Source organism: Mus pahari, chromosome 17 (genome assembly GCF_900095145.1).
Source record: "Mus pahari chromosome 17, PAHARI_EIJ_v1.1, whole genome shotgun sequence".
In the NCBI taxonomy this organism is placed as follows: domain Eukaryota; kingdom Metazoa; phylum Chordata; class Mammalia; order Rodentia; family Muridae; genus Mus; species Mus pahari.
The window spans coordinates 14,253,934-14,278,714 of record NC_034606.1 but is presented as its reverse complement, the minus strand read 5'-3'; the positions used below and the strand labels follow the sequence as shown (position 1 = coordinate 14,278,714).

At 35.1% G+C, this 24,781-nt stretch overlaps 1 protein-coding gene across 5 annotated transcripts in view; it reads left to right on the top strand.

Moving 5' to 3' along the window:
- Positions 1–24,781, top strand: part of Csmd3 (CUB and Sushi multiple domains 3) — a 1,165,720-nt gene that overhangs the window by 859,497 nt on the left and 281,442 nt on the right. For all 5 annotated transcript variants that reach the window (XM_021216672.2, XM_029547950.1, XM_029547951.1 and 2 more), the window contains 3 exons: positions 244–370; positions 2,070–2,272; positions 23,783–23,974. In XM_021216672.2, the coding sequence (XP_021072331.1) occupies positions 244–370; positions 2,070–2,272; positions 23,783–23,974 (522 nt within the window). The remainder of the gene's footprint in view (positions 1–243; positions 371–2,069; positions 2,273–23,782; positions 23,975–24,781) is intronic.

Below are 24,781 nucleotides of genomic sequence, written 5' to 3'. Positions count from 1 at the left end.
GAAAGAAAGAAAGAAAGAAAGAAAGAAAGAAAGAAAGAAAGAAAGAAAGAAAGAAAGAAAGAAAGAAAGAAAGAAAGAAAGAAAGAAAGAAAGAAAGCCATTTTAAACACACTTATGTTCAAGAAAGATTGAGGGAAATCCATATTTTCCTTACTGTGAACCTACATATTTCTAGAAATGTATAGGTTGTCTTGGGAAGATTGGTATGAAGTTATGACTTGAAATGTAACTATATTTCACCAGCTGAATGTGGCGGCCGTTTCAAGGGAGAATCATCAGGAAGGATCCTGTCCCCTGGCTATCCCTTTCCGTATGATAATAACCTTCGCTGCATGTGGATGATTGAAGTAGACCCAGGAAACATTGTAAGGTAAATTACACGATTTTCCCGATCAGCAGCTATATAAATATCAATCACTAACACTAATGTGCAGTATGTTTCACCTTCATAAAGGAAAACAAGTTCCTTGTGTGCTTAGAATCACAAAAATACCATTAGCACACATTGCCGATTCATAGGCTGCTAGAATAAGTCTGCAACCCCTACAAGAAGCTTCTGAGGATAGAAAGTGGCACCGAGGTTGAGAATGTTTTGGTGCTACTTGTGACTCGAGCTCTGTCAGATCTCAGTGGCTTAAGATGCTTGACCCATCATTTCGATAAGTGCACAATCTGTGCAACCTCACTAATGTGAAGAAGAAACATAAATGCAGCAGGCCTTGACGGTTCCTCTCTTCCCTGTTCCCGGGCACATTTCTGAAGAGTCTGCTTTCTGACCCTTTAACTCTATTTGACTTCTCTTCCCTGCTGAGTTTTGATAGGAAGTTCACACATCGTCACGTCACAGCAGCCTGATAAATTCCAAACCGTGCCTCCTAAATTCACATGTCAAGTTTCATGGCTTTTACAAGTTCCCAATCCAGCTTTGCTTTTACGACTTCAGTTGGGTATAAATTAATATCTGAACCAACCACATGTCCTTAATGTAGGAAACAACGATTCCATTAGAATTCACAGGAATGTCAAAAAAGAATTGCTTTAAGGCTGGGCAGTGGTGGCGCACGCCTTTAATCCCAGCACATGAGAGGCAGAGGCAGGCAGATTTCTGAGTTCAAGGCCAGCCTGGTCTACAGCGTGAGTTCCAGGACAGCCAAGGCAACACAGAGAAACCCTGTCTCAAAAAAAGAATAGCTTTAAACCAACCTGAAAAATTTGCTATCTGATGTAAATAAAATTCAGACATGTTTCAAGGTGGCGAACTTCATTGAATGCAGTATTACAAAAGCATGGTACCTCTATCCTCAACCTTTGGATCTTTAGGTCAACATAGGTTTAGTTAAGATAAAAATTATTAGACGAAAAAATTAATTTTGCAAGACTCTGGGATCTTTTCATTTACAGACATCTTTTGATATTAATATGTAAAAAATGAAAGCTCTGATAGTTCAATATCAATCATAAACAATATACAAAGAGTCTAGCCTGGTTTCACAATGGAACCAAAAATAACATGATAATTTTGTTCAGATTAGCACAAAGTAGACCAGCTTTAATGTAATCAAGTGGTAAAAGCATGTGCTGAAGTCAGACAATTACATTTAATGAGTGATACAGATGCTCCTTCAGCAATCTTTTGATATATCTAGATTCCATTCACAAAATCCAAAAAAAAAATGAGATAAAAATTGTTTCTACTCCATAAGGTCATTATAGCGATTAGACAACGTATTAGTAATGCATTTTGTTGAAAGTAACTGGCACATAGAATGACCTTTATAAGTATTTATTTTCATTACCACAGTTAAAATTTATGAATCTTGAACAAAGTGACTATTTAGGATTTCTATAATTTGCAATAATGTTGAAATCATGTATTAAATGCTTTTCTAAGGAAGTATATTCTGCTATTCAAAAACATTCTTTTTGGTTATACTTTCCATTACACAATTTACTCTTTATTCTTAGAAAAAGAGTTGCAGAGATTTGAAGCAAAAAATATGTTTGATTCTTTTGTTAATATGATTCTTTTCCTTATTTAAAATAACCAGAGATGTATGGCTTTCCCACAGCCTACAGTTTCTTGCTTTCGATACAGAAGCATCACATGATATACTCCGAGTTTGGGATGGTCCACCAGAAAACGAGATGCTATTAAAGGAAGTTAGTGGATCTCTTATTCCTGATGGAATTCACAGCACCCTCAACATAGTGACTATCCAATTTGATACGGACTTTTATATCAGCAAATCTGGATTCGCAATTCAGTTTTCAAGTAAGCTTTTTTTTCTGTTTCATTTCCAAAAGCAAAAAGAAATGTACAATTATCCCATAAAAATTACTCCTCTATATTTTCTTTTTCAGTATTATAAATGTTAAATATTAGCTATGGTCTTCCTATTTCACAGAAGGTGAAACAAAATATACTTGGGAAAAATAACTGCAATTTACTCTGTTTATTAATACCAGCTCTAAAGAAATAATTCTTAAAATAATAATGGTGTTAAAATAATTCAACTGAAGAAGTAATTATATCCCAAAGTCTTGTATAAGTTAAACAACCCTCATTCAAAATTCTTGGGATCAGAAGTGTTTCAGATTAAGAATTTTTTATGACTTTGTAGGATATTTAAAGTAGTCTAATGAGATATTTTAGGAATGAGAAAACAGTCTAAATGAAAAATTCATTTATGTTTCATGTACACCTTAGAAATATAGCTTGAACATATTATCATATAACTATTGTGCCCCTGCATTTTCTCTGAGACTGGTTACATGAGATGTGATATGAAATTTTCCACACTTGAAACATTATGCTTACTCAAAATAAGTATACTCAGCCTGGGATAACACAAAACCATACTGTTTGAAAGGGCTTTTTAAAAACTAGGAAATAAAGAATTTTTATTTTTAATTTTTATTTTATATATTTTTAAATAACCAGCAGAATAATATTATATCACAATATTAATGTTATATTTTATACATAATAATGATATAATATTAATATATTAAAATAGAAAAGTATTATATATTCTATTATCACAATGATTATTAATATACAGTGAATAATAAAATACATATTATATGCATTTTATTACATATTTCATCATTCATTACAAGAAAAGGAAAATAGAGTAGGGACTAAAAGTTGTTTTAGTAGATAAAAGTACTTTTTCTATAAGTATTTGAACTGGAATTTAGATCTCCAGCACCCAAAGAAAAGGGCAGTCATGGCTATACCTACATTGTGGCCTCACTGGAATAGTGTGTCTAATTCTATGAAAACAATCACTCAAATAAGTATCATTTTGTGGGTTTGTTGATTTTTCATTTCTCATAGCATGTAGGTCTATTTTATTTCTGCGTTTTTCCTTTTATTTACTAAGGTTTTTAAAGGATGAATAAAATGGCATTCTTTCTAATGGTAGTTTAGCAACAGCTTTGGTTTCTCCACATTAGTAATGTAGCTAGTGCTTAAAATAGCTGCCATGATGGGGTTCTGTATAGACCAATGTAAAGTGTACTTGGATATGTATCTGTGAATTCAAAGCCCATCTAGATTTTAATTCTTTCCTGGGTTTTTTTTTTTTATAAATGTTTGTAAAATGAGTGACTTATTTTTTTTATGTGTTGTATTTGTAGGTCATATTAAACTTTTAGAAGTCTTAAATGAATCTGCCTTTACAATAGATGGTCAGAAATGTATACTAGTGCTTGAATATTCCAATATACTTACTCTAGTCATTCAGTTCATAAGTATATCATAGATACAATCAATTAATGCAAATTACTCTCCTAAATATCATTATATAATATCGCATATGTTTACTGAGCTTCTAAAATGAAAAGGTAGTTATTTTTATGCATGATGTCTTGATTATTGTCAAGATCCCTCAATTTTGCTTTTATGTACAAAATTTCATTTTATCCCAACACATCTGTAAAAAGATATCTGCTAGCATCCACTTCATAAAGTACACACAGGGTGGAAAGTCAACTCATTTATTAACAGTCATATAACTACCAGAAATATTGAACATGATCCAGTTGTGTCTGAAGGTAGATGAATATCAAGCCTGATAAATAGAAAATGCTTAACAGTTATCACCATTGTATCATTATTACAGAGACCTATGCAACATGTAAATTATTGCAGATATATACTGATATATATATATATATATATATATATATATATTTAATATACATATTATGTGTTAGAGAAAATGATAAATATAACTACACATTTTGAATTGTAATATAGCTTATTCAATTTGTCATCTGGATCGTGATTAAAACACTCCACCAAAGGGGACCCTGAACTCACAGTATGGTATTAATGACAATTTGAATAGTGAGAAGGAATGAAGCAAAGGAAAAGTTCATACTTGCCTGTTGGAAAAGGACTTTTGCCTTTTTACCATGTGTTTTTGTTAGGCTTTCTATTAGTATAATAAAACACCCAGTCCTAAAACAAATTGAAGATGAAAGGGTTTATTTCAGCTTACAACTCCTAGGTCACATTCCATCACTGAAACAATTCAGGGCAGTTGCTCAGTAGGCCAGGGCTTTGGAGGGAGGAATTAAAGCCCAGGTCATGAGGAGTGCTGCTTACAGGCTTGCTTATCCTGATTTCTCATATACCGCTTGAGAACCACCCCAGTGGTGGCTCCATCTACAATGTACAGATCCATCCCATATCAAACATAAATCCAGAAAAGTGTTCTATCATCATGTCTACATGCCAATCCTACAGAGATTTCTTCTCAAATGACCTTTCCTTGAACTCTGTTGACATAAAAACTAGCAAGCAACCCGGAGGGCAGACAGAGTCATTTTCTAATGGAAGTAGAGAATAGGAATTGTATGAAACAACATGTAATTGTCAAATAAAGCAAGTGGTATTAGCAGGGCTGTGAATGAACTACCGGGCTAAGTATCCAACAGTGTAGACAAAGTTAGCTTGCAGGTGACAGTTGGCTACTCCAAAGTCCACTTAAATTCTTCTTTCCAAGAAAATCTACTTATGCCTTCCACCCATGTACTCATCTTAATAGAGTATGCTAAGGACCACACACTAAGCATAATAATCCTCTCATAGGTGTCCAAATGTATCGTCCTGTTGTTCAAGTAAATCTACATACACACACATCATATAGATGCACAAATATGTATACACACACACACACACACACACACACACACTCACACCCTTACACACTATGGAAACTGCTGCCCCTGATTTTTAATCATCAAAAGTTCCTTCTCCTTAAAAGTTAGTTCTGATATATTGTACTTAAAATTTTTTCCTTGCACTTTAGCATTAATATTCCCTCTTGGATAAAATGTCTCTTAGCCTTCCCCTAGTTGTCATGTTTTCAAATAAAGATCAGAATAATTTATTCAGTGTACTGGCTAGTTTTGTGTCAACTTGACATAGCTGGAGTTATCACAGAGAAAAGAGTTCAATTGGGGAAATGCCTCCAGAAGATCCAGCTGTAAGGCATTTTCTCAATTATTGATCAAGGGGGGAGATCCCCTTGTGGGTGGTGCAATCTCTGAGCTGGTAGTCTTGGTTCTATAAGAGAGCAGGCTGAGCAAGCCAGTAGAGGCAAGCCAGTAAAGAACATTCCTCCATGGCCTCTGCATCAGCTCCTGCTTCCTGACCTGCTTGAGTTCCAGTCCTGACTTTCTTGGTGATGAACAGAAATGTGGAAGTGTAAGCTGAATAAACCCTTTCCTCCCCAACTTGCTTCTTGGTCATGATGTTTGTGCAGGAATAGAAACCCTGACTAAGACATTCAGCAATTCACATTCCTAGAGAGCTTTTAATTATAATTTTTACTGTACCAAATACATTTTGAATTTTTTTGTTTACCTAATTATCTATGTAAAAAAGATTTTGGTAGGGGCAGTAATATAATTCACTGATCATATCCAAGGTAATTTTTCAATTCTTCAGATAGAAAAATCTCCAAAATTATTTTTGGAAAATTCTAAAATATGGTGGTTTAGAAAATCATAATTCATATTTTAGTCAGGTTTTTAATGAGCTTCCATTCTTTTCTTGCTTTGGGTGCTTTATGAGTCTAAATAAAAAGTAAAAGCTGTCAAACAGAAGTGATTTCCATGCACCTGTTACATAGGAATTAAATTTCCCACAGAAGAGTTCTGTGGCTACTGATTGACAGTTTCTACTGTGTTTTAGATATAGCTTCCTATAATTAGCTTATTAAAAAAGAAAAAAATTTATCTTATGCTATCAAAATATTTATAAATTCCATAGTTATAATGGTAAGGAATAGTACAGAGAAAAACCATGATGTTATTTTTTAAAAGATACAAAGATTATAGATATCCATTATTTTTGTATACATTTAAGGTATTATTTTATATAAAAGAAGGAACAGAGAATGTACACATGACATCTAGCTAAAACAAGAAACTTCAGATTCATTCTAGTCACAAATCACTCTTGAGGACAGATTCTGCCATTCTTGTACCTAGATTAAAAATAATATATCTGTTTTATTTACTGTGTAATCTTTAGCACCTAGCACAGGGCTGCTCCAAGTGAGAAATATTTGCTGATAAAACAAAGGTCAAGTAACTTACATCCACATTACAAAAGGAAGAGATAAATTCCATCTGCTGTACTAGTCAGTTTTCTTTATAGTCACAGAACATGTGGAATGATTATATATGTATGGAATGACTTACAGACTGCAGTCCAGCTAATCCAACAATGTTAGCTAGTAGTTGCTCAGTCCTACAAACCAGGATGTCTCAGCAGGGCTTCAGTATGAATATGCTGGAATCCAAAGAGGTAGGCTCCGATGCCAGTAGAGGAATGGATGTTCTAGCAAGTCAACAGCAAGCAAGCATGTAAAATACAAAAGCTTCCCTCTTCTCTTTCCTTATGTAGAATTCCACTTGAAGGTATGGCCCATATTAAAGGTATGTCTTCCTACCTCAAGATCCAGATCAAAGATGTGTGGTTTCCTACCTCAAAGTTCACTTCAAACCTAGCAGATAATATCTTACAAGGGTGCCCTCCATTTCTGAACTGCAGTTCATTCCAGATATAGTCAGGTTGACAGCAAAGAATAATCTTCACATTTTCTAAGTTATTTTTTGAAGTTACCCAGCTGACTTAGACAAATACGCTTGTTCATCTCATTAATTATCTACTGAGAGAATTAGTGGGAGATGGGGTGATAGATTAGTGTACATGTCAGATTATTAGTATAATATATAAAATAAAATGATATTAAACATTTGAATTTATAATAAGTAAAAAAGGATGAGATAGACAAACAGGAAATGTCTTCACAAAAAAAAAAAAAATCATAACGAGTGAAATTCATTTCACAAAACTCAGTATAATGTGAATTGAACTGCAATGCAGGCTGCATAGCAACTTTACAGTCTTCACCAAGCCGCCATCAGCAGCCTCACAGCTTCTATTTGATGATCTGTTCATACTTTGTAGATTCTGTCGCTTTGCCTCTTGGTGTTATAATCTGCAAGGCACTTCTGCTTAATCAGAGCTACTTAAGTCTGACACTGCCACCTCATGCTGTCCTAAACCCTGTCCTGGCTTCTCAGCAGGTCAGCCTCTATATCCCCTACTTAAATTTGTAATCTGCCTGTCTTGTTCCACTTCAGTTCTACAGGGAGGTATCATGCTGTCATTTGCCCACAGAATAGTTGATTTTGACAGAGCATTTTCTCTGCTCTTCATTCTTTGACCTCTCCATTAAGAATCAGTACCTGCTGGGTAATACAAAACACCAAGGCTCATAACTTCTACTGTTGAAAATTCTCAAAGAAATAGATGGCTTCACTAGGATAGGCTGAAGTCTGACAGCCTTTAAGGACTGCGTGACACCATTGCCTTTGTTCCTGTCCTCATTATTGTTTCATACACTGGGTGACAGTCAACTAGCCATTCACTTCATTATCCCTCCATATTTTTCTCCACACTTCTGCCTGGCTGGCTGTCAGAAGTAAAACCTGCATATCACTTTACTGTTTAAAAGTATTTAATGCTTTGAGTTCAGTTTGAAGCCGAAAAGTTCTGTTATTAAATGTAAAACCTCTGCATTATGTACCTGCTCTAATTTGCTTTCTGTTCCTGTGAGTTAAAACACTGACAGATTTCAACCTGTGTGTCCTGCTCTAACGACAAAAAGCTTACATGTTACACTACATCCCTGAGGACAGTCAAAGCAAAAACTCGCAGAGGAACCGAAGCAGAAACTGACCATGGAGAAACGCCATTGTCTTGTTCCCATGGCTTGTTCTGTTCTCTTTCTTATAAGAATAGATCTGCTTACTAGGAATTGTTCTATCCACAGTGGGCTGGGGTCTATTCCATTAATTAGCAATCATTAAAATGACCCACAGCTATGTACGCAGGTCAGCCTGATAGGGGCAGTTCTTCAACTGTGATTTCCTCTTCCCAGGTGTATCAAGTTGACACCCAGTATTATCCATCACACAAGCAACCTATTAGCCTCATGGTCCCACTATTTATTTATATAATTCATCTGTCTCCAGTACCCTGGAAGAAGAGTATATAGTCAATCACTACTCTTTTATTTTTATTTTTTTGCAAAGTCTCAATATTTTTGGAAAGTTTTTACCTATATTCAAAAAAGCAATAACTTCAGAGTCATTTTCAAAGTCTAGCTCCACATCACTTCTAGTATACAAAAACGTATAAGCAGAATTAGTCACTATATTTAGCCTGTGCTGGCACTATGAACAGGTTGTATTATAATTGTTATGTGTCCTGTGTTGCTTCTGATATTTGTACTTTATAGTTATTCAAGAGCAGTGACCAGTTCAGTGTTTGTCCTGTATTTTCCATTCTTCATGAAGTACCTTCATAACTTTGCAGTTAAAATGAGATACACTGTATGTTTTAGGTCTCTTTTCTGTATTTAACCTCTCTGATAGTGTGTGGCCTAGGTTTGCAGCACCCAGAGTAATTATAGCACAAGACTAAAGGTAAAAGATAAATACTGTTATCAGTATTTTTCAACCTCTTTCAGATGCCTTACCTCTTTCACACCCTCCCTTCTCAGCATGTAGGATATTTATAGATAAACTTATATTTTCCCAGATATGTACTCTGTAACCCATACTGGTTTTGGATGGTAGTAGGAAACGCATTTGATACCATTGCCCTGGGAGCCAGTTTTATGTGACAGCAATACATGCCATAGGCTATACTGTGCTATGGAATCTACCCAAAGTTTCCAGGCTGTGTTTGCAGAATTCATTGAATGTCTTTTCTTAAAGTATATAGGAACAAAGACTAATAGTTGAGTTGTAGACTTATAAATTTCATTGCATTGTGAGTATGTTTTGATATTTATTTCACAGTGTGAGTTACAAATGAATTATTTTATTACAAAATGTTCTACTTTGTAATATGTCTTTTGGTTGTAATAGCATTCATAAGATATATATATAATAGTGAAGATATATATTATATAAACTTTGAATAATACTGATAGCTGCAAAGAAGTCTATAAGAAAAGTGAGTTCAGCTGAAATGGCTGCTGTGAAAAGACCACACAGTAATGTCCAATGATGTTCCACAAACTTACCTAGACAATGTTGAAAAAAAAATCTCCAAAGACAGCAAGAAATGAATTTAGAATAGCCTTTTTATTACTATTTATCAACCCAATTAATTTACTACATATAGGAACATGGTATACGAAAAAACATAATCCCTTATATCTCTACATATGTGTGTATATATACATATATATGTTTTTAGAATAATTAATAAATATACTTTACTATCAAACATAAACTGATTATTTGCTTGTAAAAGGAGGAATTGTTGTAGGGGTTAAATAGTGAGCTCAGTGATTAAGATCAATACTTACTCTTGCAGAGGTCCTGAGTTCAATTCCCAGAATCCACATGGTTGCTTATAACCATCTCTAACAATAGTTCCAGGGGAAGCCCACAACTTCTGACTTCCATGGGCAGGTTTTAAATTACAAGCATGCAGGCAAAACATTCATGCAAATAAAATAAATAAATCCTTAAAAGTTAAATTAGTGAAATGTTAAATTAAATATGCTCTAGAAAGATTTAGTCTCTAACTGCCTGGCCCATTGTCCTTGCATAGGATATACAATAATAAGAATTGTGGGACAGAGCAATGCCTTTACCTCATGGCAGACAAGAAACAAAGAATTAATGAAAGAGGGGACAGTGGCAAGATATATCCCCCAAAACATGCATTCAGCAACATATATCTTTCAAGTACAGCTCACATACTGAAGATTCCAGCACTTCCTTTAAGTAACACCACCAGCTGGGAACCAAATTATCAAGATATGATGAAATTGTAATTCTTTGGGGTTTTTCTCCCATCCCCCTTCTTCCAGAATAACTGCAGGGCATTTCTATGCTATGCTGCAGACATTTTAGTTCCCAGATAAATGACACAGAGGCTTAGTATATTCATCAATAAGATGCAGCATTAAGCTGGGCATGTTCTGAGCTATTTTAAACATACTAGGATACCCACTACAAAGTAAAATGTTACATTACTTGCCATCTGCTCTTGCCCTAGATGATTATGGCCCACATGTCCTCATGGCTATTCTCTTGCAGTGACCTCAGGGCAAATTATTCTGGACTCTCCATGAGGTCTCTCCACACCTCTCTCCCCTCCCCTCTCCTCCCTTCCCTTCCCCTCGCCTTCCCTCCCCTCCTCTCATCTCCTCTCCTTTCCTGCTCACTTCATCTTTCTCTCTCCCTCAGTCCACTTCCTTCCCTGCTTCTCTCTCTCTCTCTCTCTCTCTCTCTCTCTCTCTCTCTCTCTCTCTCTCTCCTCCCTCCAACCCAATCTGAAGAAAACCCTTATTCTCTTCTGCTCAGCTTTTTATTGCCCAATCAGAGGTAATTGGGGAACATTCTTACACTACATAGATGCAGGAGATGGCTCAATAATTATGACCAGGCTAACACGAGGACTAGATCTCTGGGTACAGAAATCAGCAACGGAATATACAATGCACAAAGCTATTCCCAACACTAAGATTCTGTGATATTCAAATGATAAGATTCTACTCCTGAATTCCAAGAGTATTTGATCACTTCATAATGTCCATTTCCAAGAGTCACTCAAGTCTTAGTGTTATGCAAAGATCCAACTTAAGAGTTTCCTCTGGCCGGGCAAGGTGGCACACGCCTTTAATCCCAGCATTTGGGAGGCAGAGGCAGGCAGATTTCTGAGTTGGAGGCCAGCCTGGTTTACAAAGTGAGTTCCAGGACAGCCAGGGCTACAGAGAAACCCTGTCTCAAAAAACCAAAAAAAAAAAAAAAAAAGTTTCCTCTGATACTGACAGAAACGTTTACCTGTAAACTCCTACAAAATCAGACTGAGCCACTTCCCTAGTATGCCCTAATACTCAAGACTTTGTAGGTTTGTCTTCCTTAAAGACAGGACATAGGCAAGACACAGACAAGTTCTTAGGTAGGATTTCCCATGAATGGCCACCACCCAACTCCTCCCAGCATCTTCATTCTTAGGGGAGACATTTTGAACATAGACTTGAGCACCTATTGCTTTCAACATCCTATCTGAAGCCCAGTGTTATCCATTATGTAATCCTCACACTATACTGAGCCTTCTCTGTCACTCCTCAACTTTTCCAAGTAATTTCCAAAAACTTTTTAACAAGGAGTTAAAACACAAGCAATCACATTTAGCTATAGTTATCACTGTAATTCCCTGGTTCCATTTACCTATATTCTTTGGCGTAGCAGTGACAAAAGTTTCAGCGAGAACAAGATAAAAGAGGAGATTATTTTGCCTTATTTTGATTTAATATTCCTGACAATAGAGCTGAGAGCTTTACAAAGGCTAACGAAGCGCAGTGGTAGATTCAGGCATTCTAATGTGTTTCCATTGTGAAAGATGACTCTTGTATCTAAGTGTATTTATCAAGCCAGCTTCAAATTTGCAGTCTTTCTGGATGAGATTCTGAGTAAATGGAAAGACAGGCATACAGCATCATGCTTAGCAATGAAGATGTAATCATTTCAACTCACAGTTTCAGAAGGTTCACTTCAGCGTCTCTTGACCCCACACTTATGAGACTTTGTATGATTGCAGAAACTTGGGTGTGGAGCAACTTTTTTTATTACACATAAATAGTAAATACAGAAAAGGAATACAGAAAGGGGTAAGGGCAATCTGTCGTCTCCAAAGACAGGCCCGTAGTTAATGCAGGGCATTTATGGATCCAGCTTGAGGTTTAATTAAGACATCCATATAGTTTAAAGCTGTTCACTTTTAGCTGAGGCAGTCTTTCAGCTACAGTCTAACTTAACCCAACTTCCCCATCATTCTGTCTCTCCATGTGGCTGCACTGCCCACTTCAAGCTCCATCTGGTCTCCCTTCTGCCTCCTTCTATATTTCCCTCTATCTGCTGAGTCTCCTCCTGCCTGGAGCTCTGCCCATACTTCCTGCTCCATCTCATCAACACTTTCTTATGAAAAAAGACACATTTCCGTATGAACCAATCAACAGCAGAACAACTCCATCTCTTTGATATACCAGTAGACTCTGAGGACTGGGTAACATTCCCCCATGGGCAGCTTGCTTTTTAATGATACTTTCAGGGAATCATCTTTTGATCATGTGAGGAAAGACAAACATTTACATGTAGTAGGTGTGTAATGGGCTACTGTGTTGAGAGGATAATATCAAATATTCGCCCAGCACTTTTCTCTGCCTGTACAGCAACCAACAATTAAAAAAATACAGGGACACATTTTCTTATGTTCTGTGGGTATAAGTCATCCCATTATATAGTAGCCTACTTTTCCTAACCAGGTCCTATATCTTAAAGTTTCCATAATTTATTAATATAAGAACAGTGCTAGGGAACCAAGAAACTATGGTGAGGAACATTTCATATGAAAACTGTAATTCATAATAATTTCCATCTCCCTTAACCTCAAGTGTGACCAAATATTTAATTCTAATTCTATGGCTTTAACTACAGTATCTATCTATCTATCTATCTATCTATCTATCTATCTATCTATCTTTCTTTCTATGTATAAGTTTGCATATGCAGCTTTGGTCTTTATATGACTTATGTTTCATTTAGTATAAGATCACAACAGTTGATTTATGTTGCCAGTTATTGCAGAGAACGTTTATAACAATAAATTTTCTATGTGAATATATGCTATGTATTATCTATGTTCCTATGAAAACCAAGTCTGTTTCTATAACTTGGCTATTATGACTAGGGCTGCAGAGAATGTGGAAATACTGTCTCTTCCAGATTCTGATTTCAGACCTTCTGGTTAAATACCCAGAAACAAGTTTGCTTGTTCATATTGTCGCTTTAGTTTGAATTACTTGGAGTAACTCCTTGCCATGCTTGCTACACTATTTTGCCTTTGCAGAGTACATAAGACACCTAGTTTCTACCCATTCTGCCAGTGCTTCTTTTACTTTAGCATCATCATAACAGTTAATGGTTATATATCCTTGTAATTTTGTAAATGTCCATTTTGATCATGTTTTAGTACATACTTTGGTCATTTGTATATCTTTCTTACTCTCCTGTCTCTTCAACTCCTGAATCTATTTTCTGCTTTTAGTTGCCATCTTGATGTGCAGCCTAAACGGCTCTCAAACTAGCTCACCTCGGACAATTATTCAGTGGGTAACAGGATCTCTGCTGGGATCACAGGATGCACAAATAATGAGGAAAGGACCACCAAAGTATATAATGCAACAAAAAGCAACTTTTTTGTTTTTTACCAAGGAAAACACTTTACCACCCAGGGTCAGTGTCAGGTTCAAGAGCTGACAACAACAGCCTTGAAGAGCAGGGCAGGAACAGTCTTATTTTGAAGCATAAACCTAGGAGCAGATGTTCAGAAGACAGGAAAGGAGTTTGTAAATTAAGGATTAGTTCTGAAGCCCAGGGTGTGGAAGACAGCAGAATGTTTGTACCAGCTCAAGGTTATTCCAAAGTAGTAGGCTTATCTAAAGTTCTGTGCAACTCACACTGGTCATGTGGTTTTACTGTAACTGAAAAGAATGTAGGGTTTGAGGACCTGCAGTAAAATGAGGCAGCAGTCCAATGCCTGGAATTGCGCTGTGCTCTTCAATCCCTTAAATCCTACCATCGCAAAATACTAATAATGTATCCCCATCTACAAGTTATTATGTAAAGCTAATGCCCTATACAGGTAAATGAAATTGTCCCTGACATTTTGAAGGATGATGGCTATTTCTTGTGTTCTTACTTTGGTTCACAGATCAGTGAGATTAAGATTTACTGTCAGCTGGGTGTGGATTAAATGCTTTAATCCCAGCATTTGAGAGGCAGAGGCAGGCGGATTTCTGAGTTTGAGGCCAGCCTGGTCTATAAAGTGAGTTCCTGGACAGCCAGGGCTACACAGAGAAACCCTGTCTTGAAAACTAAAGAAAAAACAAAACAAAACAAAACAAAAACAAACACCTTACTGTCTTCCATTGATATGTATCTCTACTTGGTTTAGCAACTACTTATCAAAATAAATGAATGCGTATGAATTGATGAAAAATGTTTCTATGTACAGAGATGTATATCGTTGAGTTTGGCTTTCCACAACATGCACTAAGCAACTTTGCTCCTCTCCTGCCCTACCTCTCTGTAAGGGTCCATAATTCGCCAAAGAATTATAGCTGGGGCTCAGATAGTATGTAAATGCAAAAAGTGTTTCATTCTGTAGAAGTGTAGCATGTTGGGCTCTCTCATTTCCAAGAGGTAGAGACAACCAAGTGATCTCAAAAGCCCAATTCAAAGCACATTAGGGGAATTCAAGGATAGGGGACTTTTATCTTGCTCCATCTCTAGGGACATTCCAGAACCACTATGCGGGGGGGGGGGGTGAACTGGAAACTGTTGCTGGGGAAGTCTAGAAACTGCTGCTGACTCATGGTCCTTGCCTTACTTAGGCCAGGAGGCAGGTAGCTTCTGAGGGCAGGGCAGTTTCTGACTAGCTGCCTGAAGCCTGGATTTTTTTTTTTTTCAAGTAACTAACTGACTTGTTTAGGCTTGCCTAGACTTGCCTATTTCTTAGGACTACTCTCCAGAACTGTCAATTTAAAGCCTGCTATGCAGTCAGCCTAGCCTTCTCACCTCCATGTACTGCAAACTGACTTACTGGCTCATTCATGTGTCCTTAAAACATAATGAAATTATGAAAGAATGTGGACCTAATAATTCTGCTGAACATCCTTTTAAAAACTGATGGATCATGTATAAAACAAAGACTCAAACTAAAAAAAAAAACAAATTCTCAGAGAATAATCCATTTCTAACTCACCATGTACATTCTAAATATTTCCTGAATGATTGTACTATTGATGGGCTTTCTCTTCCTGGTTTAAGAAGTTTGGTTATTCAACTCAACTGAATTATAAAGGACAATATAAAATATATTGTCAGTTTTTAGTTAATGTAAAAAATCTAAAGCATAAAAATGGTAGATAACAAGGTAAAGACTTGTGATAGCCATATTTGATACATGACCTAGTGGAAGTCAACATGACCGTACATGAAGAATTGTAGATATATATTACAAAATTAAAATTCATACATATTAGTTTTAATTTCTCATTTCAAGATCTATAATTTCATAGAATTGTATATATAATTATTTCAATAGAACGTTATACTTTATCTAATCTCGAGAAAGACGGGTAAAGTATTTCTATGCAAGATTATCAGATAAGGCAGCAAAAATTTATAGAAATGGGAGAAATTAAACAAATTCCCTCTTTTTATGCAATGTAGTCTGCTTGCTGTTTCTAATTGTATTTCTTATCCAACTGCATTAAATGCAACATTGTGTGTATTTGAAATATTTAAAAAAAACAATTTTATGTCATCATCAAATATTTAAAAGAGAAATTACACACAAGAATCAAGGAGTGTTGTAAATGTGTTTATTCATTGTTATACTACCCAGTGCATTTTCAAGACAAAAATAACTGGTTATTTTGCACTATTATACAATGGTAAGGAAGACATCAAATTTGCTCAAAAGCCTAATAGGTATTCATATCATAAGTGAAAAATACCTATGCTTGCTTGAGCTATGTGAAATGAGTGTTTTTATTATACATTCTTAGGCATAATGAAAGAAAGGTAGGAAGATAAATATATATTCTTATAGAAAATTTAAAATGATAAGAGCACGATTATTTATAGAAGTAGTTAATGCTCTTTTGTTCTCATATCATCAGGTTATTTATAATATATTGAAACAAATTAATATGTAAAATAAATATTTGGACTACATAGTTGGAATGCATGTTCAATGTTTTAAAATATGACTTAATGTAATTAGTCACATTAAGTAATCAACTAAATTTTTTACTCATTTACTCATTGACACAATTCTCAAGTATTTCTTCTTTGTTCAATTGCTTTCTCTCTTATAGAATCTGTTCTTATTTGAAAATATGTATTTCTTCCCAGTACAAAGTTTTATATGGTAAGGTCATATGTACTTGATAAACAAATACAATAGTTCTCAGTGGATTTGTTGCATTGATAATATCAAGTATAATCAGGTGCATTAAAGAATGTCTATATAATGTATACATTTTCTCATTGTACCATAAATTATTCTATAATAATGCATGCAGAAATATTCACTTATGTATAGATGGTATCAAAGGGCAGTTCTGGAATTTTTCTTATAAAGTATCACTTACAAAATGTGACTATAAAATTATAATAATTTGTAAGCTTTGTAAGCCTATTTATTTACAGGACAGGTAATGAGAATGTTAAATAAAGAAATAAAATAGATTCAATATGTTTGGTTTTAGCACAATAAAAGATGGTGCTCTTGGAAATAAGCATATGCCATAGGCAATGTATTTCTAACATTATTAATCACCAGACAAAAAACATTATTCTTTTAGAAACAAAGGCTAAAATACTTGGCTAAGAAATGCTGCTATTAAAACAACCACTCAAAAGAGTAGAGCAGGTAGAATAGCTAAGCTGATTAAGTGCTTGCCGTAAAAGCATGAAGACCTTGGTTTGACCCCCAGAATGCAACTAAAAGTACACAGTATGGTAGCATGTGCTTATTCTCCCAGGACAAGGAAAGAAATTATAAATGGATCTCAGGAGCTCATGTCCTACCAGCTAGTTTATTTGGAGAGAGCCTGTTCAATGAGAGGGAGTGAACTCAAAATGAAAGTAGGTGATGTCTAAGAAATGACTGCTTCACAGACGACTGGTTGTCTTCTGGTACATACATGTACAGTAACATGCATATACAATGGCATGCAAACATGGACCCCTTACAACAAGAATATATACAAGCATGCATATAAAAATCAAAATTGAAAAATTAATCCTTTGATTTTTGTCAATGTCTAGTCTAGTTTTTTTTTTTTTTGAGATTTTTTTAAATTATCTTTAATCTTTTTTTACAGTCCAGTCATTATCCAACTCTCAGTCTGTTCTCAGACAGGACAGTTCCTCATCCCATTCCTCCTCACCTGTTTCCAGGAGGATGTCCCCAGCCACACTCCCTGACATCTTCCAGGCTTCCTCACTTCCTGGGCCTCAGGTCTCTCAAGGGTTAGGTGTATCTTTTCTCACTGAGGCCAGAACAGGCAATCTTCTGCTGTATATGAGTCGGGGCCTCTTACCAGTTGTCTATGCTGCCTGGTTGGTGACTCAGTGTCTGAGAGATCTTGGAGGTCCAGGTTAGTTGAGACTGCTAGTCTTCCTATGGGGTTGCCCCCATCCACAACTTCTTTCATCCTGTCCCTCATTCAACCCCAGGGGTCCCTCTATTAGCTGAATTAGTTGGTTACAACCATTGGTTGGGTGTAAGTATCTGCATCTGTCTCTCTCGGAGGGCAGTCACACTAGGCTCCTGTCTGAAAACACACCATAGCATCAGTCATAGTGTCAGGCCTTGCAGCCTCCCCTTGAGATGGATCCCAATTTGGGCTGGTCACTGGACTTCCTTTCCCACAGTCTCTTCTCCATTTTGGTCCCAGCAGTTCTTTTAGACAGGAACAATTCTGGTTCAGAGTTTTTGACTGTGGGATGGCAACAATCTTTATACTGGAGGTGGACTCTACAAGTTCCCCCTCCCCACTGTTGGGCATTTCATCTGAGGTCCCTCCTTTTAAGTCCTGAGATTCTCTCACCTCCCAGGTTTCTGGTACAGTCCAGAGAGTCCTCCCACCTCCCATCTCCTGAGGTTGTATATTTCAATTTATTCTGCAGACCCTCAGGATTTCTCTCCTGTCTCCTCCCCCAACACCTGATTATGTTCCCCTTTTCCCCTCACTGTCCTCTCTCCCACCCAGGTCCCTATTTTTTTATGTTAGAAATTTTCCTCTCTCTTTTTAATTCATTTCTAGTGACATTAGACCTCTCTAGTAAAAACATTTTCGAAGGAAACTTGTAATGGTATCTGGAGAATATGAATTTTGTACACATACCATTTTGAATTTTATTTATATTTTTATTTTCAAATCAGAAAATAGAAAAATGTCTTAGCTTTAAAATGTTCTCACATCATACGGTAAGGGATTTACTTAATATCCTAGTGAAAAATTTAGACAGTTATATAAAATATTCTGCAACTCAGGGTATTTTTGGATACAACAAATATTAATATCAAAAAAGAGTATATAAATGGGATAGTAAAACATTAGCAGAGCAAAGACACATGTTTCAGTTAAATGTGAAACAGTTTGAAGTAAAGTAATTCAGATAGAATATAGAAACCGTATGTTTTACTACATTATAAGTCAGTATACTATTTTCTGATAATACATTTTATATTTTTGTATGTAACAAGGATATTTAAAAGCTTGCTTTTATAAAATTCTTATTCTATATAGGTTTTCTACATATTGTGCTAAAGAGAAGATCTAAGGAGTAATTAAAATGTATATAATAATAGAAATAAATGAAATTTATATTTTAGCACTTAGAGTACTATGCTTCAGTATATGGAAAATTAGTATTAAATAAAAATTACCAATCCCTAAATAATATAGCTAATTCCTAAAGAAAGTTATAATATTAAATAATTGTTCATAATAATAGTAATTATTTGACATTTCCTCATTTGTAATTCCCTAGGAGAAATACCATAAGTGCTAAAATGCTTATTTTCTTCATTGGTTGTTTCTATTAATTCAGAGAAAAAGAACATTTGGTGCTAAAATGATTATAATTTTTCCTACTTACAAACACAGAAGGTAACCAGTATGCATTCAAATGTCGAACAAATAAGGATAATAAAACAATAGCATTCCTACAAAGTAATTATTTCTGTGGGAATTTAACTGATTTCTTTCAGAAATCCTGTAATTCCAAGTATGTATGGTGGGGAGTTCTTTGGTATTTCATTAAACACCCTCATTCTCTGCTTTGCTTAAAAATCTTACTCCTAATTTGTTTATTAACCAAAAGAAAATGAAACAGTAGGGATTTGCCACCTCTTTCCTTTCAAGTCAATTAGACCTCAAGGCAAATGCATATTCTCACATAAGTATTAGCCTAATGTAAAAGCTGTCTTATTTGAGATAATTTGCCTCATTTAAATGATTAAGTCTAGAAAATTTAACAAGAAATATACATTGTATCCTCATATTTACCTATGACCAAAATAATCCTAATTTGCATTATAGCATTTCTATTTTGTTCTGTATGTACATATGTATATATAAATGAAAATATTTCTATCTTGTTCTATATGTATATATATATGTATATATATATGTATATATATATGTATAAGTGCAAATATAACTATATTAATATAATATATTATTGATATATATTTGAGAATATTTATCACAAGCTTAATAAATTTTGTGAATATAGAATTAAGACAGTAAGCCCTTACCTACAAAAGAAAGTTCTCTATTAATATTTACCCTTTTATATGTTTTTTAAGTCTATTGCACATTTCTTTAGATATCACTCATTCCAAGGAAAACATCCTAAGTAAAGATGTTGAATGCATGTATCAAATATCCTCCTACAGCTGTAGACCATACATTCAGTCTCTATGTTCTGGGTGGTTGTTTAGTTCTTTGCTAAGAAATGATAATGGTTGCTACAGACAACTGTACTGAAAAGTAAAGTCAACTTATATCTTAATTCCCTTTGGTTAATATTCTCACCCAGGGGTTCTCTCATTACTCTGATAAGGAAATAATCCTTTCAGAAATAACTGTCATGAGAAAGAGTTAATATGTTAAGACTGGGTTTGAATAAGTCCAACAAAAATTTTTAGTTACAGATATAATATCTCTTCTGAAAATGTATAAATTTTTATTATTATGTAGATTGGGAAGGTGAGTGTTTGAGTTTCTGGGACAGTGACAGTTAAACGAGAACACTCTGGTGCTATAAAAGTAGACCAACAGGGGTTTAAGTCATGTTATGTATCTTTTCTTTTTTTCTCGTAAATGTAAGACTGATTATTTAACAGCCCTAAATTTATCTCTATATTGAGGACATAATAGCAGTTGGTTCACAGAGATTTTGGAAGGTTAAAGGAGTTGTATGTGTTAGGCTCCCTGGCCATTACTTATACTGCCACTTTACTAGTAAAATTAACCAATAACTATGAGACTCTGGGCACTAAACTAGCTTACTATCAGGATAGTTCTAGAAGGCTAAATAAATTTTATATTATTATCAGGGATTGGTAAAATGTTGCTTGATTTTTTACTTTTATTTCATTATACAATTCAGAAAAAGGTAAATATAAAGTCACTTTAAGAGGTAACACTTTTAATCTTAAAAATCAGCAGTTTAAAAATTAATACTTAAAAATACCAAGAAAATGTTGTTTTGTTATACATTTCACTTGCTGGTGTTACTGAGTATTGAGAGTGTGTAAGATTCAATATCATGCTGTCATTTTCAGTTTTTTCCTTGTTAACCTTGTCTTGATGCCTACACAACTAAGTCAACATATGACAACAAAAAAGGGATTTTGGTGTTTTATTCATATATAAATCTATTAGATAGATATTTATAAGGTGAAACAAGCTTGGTGGATGGTTACATTCGACTACTCTTTTGATAGGTAATTTGTCTAACAATATCTTATTATTCATTTAACTAATAGACATACATATCCTACTACCTACATACCTTTATAGTCATACACTTTTCTACTATAGACATACAAAATAAAATTTATCAGTATCACCAGTACAAGCAAAATTAATGGTTGATCAATTCCTCTCTTAAGTTCATTACCCAAATCTTCCAAGTAGCATGTCACAGAAATGTAGTAAAATGTCACAACTAGAATTGTGACTTTGATGTAATTTATCAAGCTTACTTAGATTTTATCAATTCCACAAGTATGCATGTATTATACATATAGTAATTTTATGGATATACACTTCCATGACTACCAACATAATCAAAACTCATAATACTACCATTAAAAGAAGGCATATAATACAACAAATCACCTCCCAATACTTTTCTGTGCACTCTAACCATGTCAACAAACCAATTGTCTACTTTCACAAATTAGTTTAAAAAATTATATGGAAACACAAACTAACAAACCATAATTTTTATAGCATACTTGGTGTTATATGCATGACAACTTCTATGACAAAGAATGTATGTGGAGTCTCTTCTGGCTAATGGCAGTGTCACTTCATATTATGAATTTTCCATAGCTTAAGTATTTGGGGGAATAAATCCCTAAGTATACATAACATTTTCTAGGTTATAAAGCAAGGGTATATTAAATTCTACAACAAACCTCAGCAATCCTTCATGGAAGGCCTTATTCTTGTTTTATTTCTGTTGCTGTGATAAAATACTGAAACAAAGAACAACTTAGAAGATAAAATGTTTCTTTTAGCTCATAATTCTATATTGTAGTCCCTCATTATGGAGATGTCAATGTAACAGGAAAGATGTCATGTCACATCTTCAATCCTAAACAATTATAATAAATGTATGTATGCTCACTTTTTCACTTGCTCGGCTAGATTTTTCCAATCTATGTGGCTTAATATCACCTGCCTAAGGGATGGTATAATCCCCTGTGTGTTATACACCCACCCCTCACCCAAAACATGCCTGTAGGCCCACTATATAAGAACAGTCCCTAATTGAGACTCTCTTCCAGGATGATTCTAGGGTATAACAAGTTAACAAAATTAAGTGTCACAATCAATATCATCCTTTAGACCTCCTGGCATGGTGTGGGTAATGATGTAGTTTACTCTAAAATTTTGTCAGCGTTTAGTATACTCACTTATGCAATTCATTTTAATTAGCATTAGCAAGTTTCACTTGATATCATGAAGGCCCACTGTTTTTAATTTTCATTTGTAAGTTAGTGTTCATTATATTTTCACATTATATAACTCTCTCTCCTTCCCTCACTCCTCACCTCCCTCTCCCTCTCCCTCTCCCTCTCCCCTTTCCCTTCCCTCTCCCTCCCTCCTCTCCCTCTCTTCCTCACTTCCTCCCTTCCTCCCTCTCCCTCCTCTCAGTCCCTGATATAAGCTGGATACCTCTCAAACAAGTATTTTCTATTTTCTAAGCAGTGTTCTTTTAAACCCCTTCACAATGACTTTCACATAGTGGAATAATTGGTTTTAAAAGTCAACACGACATAACCTAGAGTCATCTGCAAACCTAGAATCATCTACAAAGATTATCAGTTGAGGAATTTTCTGGATCTGGTGCAGGTCAAACTGTAAGCATTTAGTAGGAAACTTTCTTCATTGCCTTAATTGAATTGAAATGAACAACTCACCATGAATGTGAACAGCATCATTTCATGAGCTGGATACCAAACTGCATGATAGTAGAAATATGGGTGAGATAAGAAAGGAAGAATGTATCAATTTTCTCTTTACTCTTGACTGTGGATGTGATATGACTCATTTCTTGAATTCCCAAAGTGGTGGCCAATATCCTGAAAGTTTAAGTCAGATAAACCCTTCTTCCCCTTGAATTTTTGGATTTGTTTCTTTCCTTTTTTAAAAAAAAAATTTTGTTTGTTTTTATGTCAGGTATTTGTTACAGCAATGGAAAACAAGCTACAACATAGAATACAGAAATGTATTAGGATGTCTAATATTTAGTGACACCAATGCTATGCTACTTCTTAGAACAAGTTAGAACATAAATTATTAAAGAAATACAAAAGCATTTATTAAATAGATTTTTGAGGTTAGTTCAAGCATATTTAAATTTATTATTATTATTCTTTAATCTTTTTTTTTTAAGTCCAGTCATTATCCCCATCCCAGTTTGCTCTCCTATTATTCCTCATTCCATTCCTCCTCCCTTGGTCTCCAAGATGATGTCCCTACTCTACCCAACCCCACCAGACCACCCCACTCTTTGGGGTCTCAAGTCTCTCGAGGGTTAGGTTCATCTTCTCTCACTGAGTCCAGACCAATCATTCCTCTGTTGGATATGTGTTGAGGCCCTCATATCAGCTAGAGTATGCTGCCTGGTTGGTGGCTCAGTGTCTGAGAGGTTTCAGTTATCCAGGTTAGTTGGAACTTCTGGTCTTCCTATGGGGTTGCCCTCTTCCTCAGCTTCTTCCAGCATTTTTTAAAGTCAGTCTCCTAAGAAAACTTAGATAAGAGGAAAGTTGTAAAGATTAATCCTTACAGGTTGAAACTGTGAAAGGTTGATAGTGTAAAACTAACGCCTTTCTGTCTTTTGATAGGTTCAGTTGCAACTGCCTGTCGTGATCCAGGAGTTCCCATGAATGGGACACGGAATGGTGACGGACGAGAACCTGGGGATACTGTTGTCTTTCAGTGTGATCCTGGATATGAGCTTCAAGGACAAGAAAGAATAACCTGCATTCAGGTAGAAAATCGATACTTCTGGCAGCCCAGCCCACCAGTCTGTATAGGTATGATTAAAGAATAATTAAAATTTTATAAATTATATTGCAATGATTAAGAACTGGTATTGGTGTTATTAAGCACTATCTTCAAGAAAAGTTGTTTATTTTAAGATTTCCAAGTATCTCAGAGGAGTATGTATGTACCCAGAATGTACAAACTTATAAAGGATAATTTCTAGTTTCTGAAGTTAAAGGTTCATAATTTTATTATGTTTTGAACAGCTTAAAAGTTTTAAAATGTGATTAGGCAAATCTGAAATAATGGTTCAGCCTTTATTCACTGGATAAATCTATTACCTTTTGCTTTAAAATTTAGTCACTTAGAATCTCTATGTAAAATGCACTATGTTGATTTAGTCTTTGTATTATTTCTTCTAAGAAGGTTATATCAGCAGCTATTTTAGAGCTTCAAAGGATTGGCTTTCCATTTAAGTCAGGAATATCAAAAGAACATCAAGTTTTGTTTTGATGATCTGAGGAGTGTCCGGACCTTGTTCCATGCTTTAACCTGTCTGACTTCTGGCTTCATACTTGTTTTCAAATCTCTAAGTCTCAGTGTAGAGATTCAAGATCTAGAGATCCTAGCCTTTCAGTACTAGATCAGAAAACAAAACAACAACAACAATAACAACAAAACAAGCTTTGGGAAATGACCATGTTATTTGATACAATCCTTAAGAAAATCTTATGATTTGTAGTATAGAATAGAGTTTATTCAGGGCATGGGAAAGGGAGTCAAGAGGGTAGTAGAGGCAGAGAAAGGCAGAGAGAGAGAGAGAGAGAGAGAGAGAGAGAGAGAGAGAGAGAGAGAGA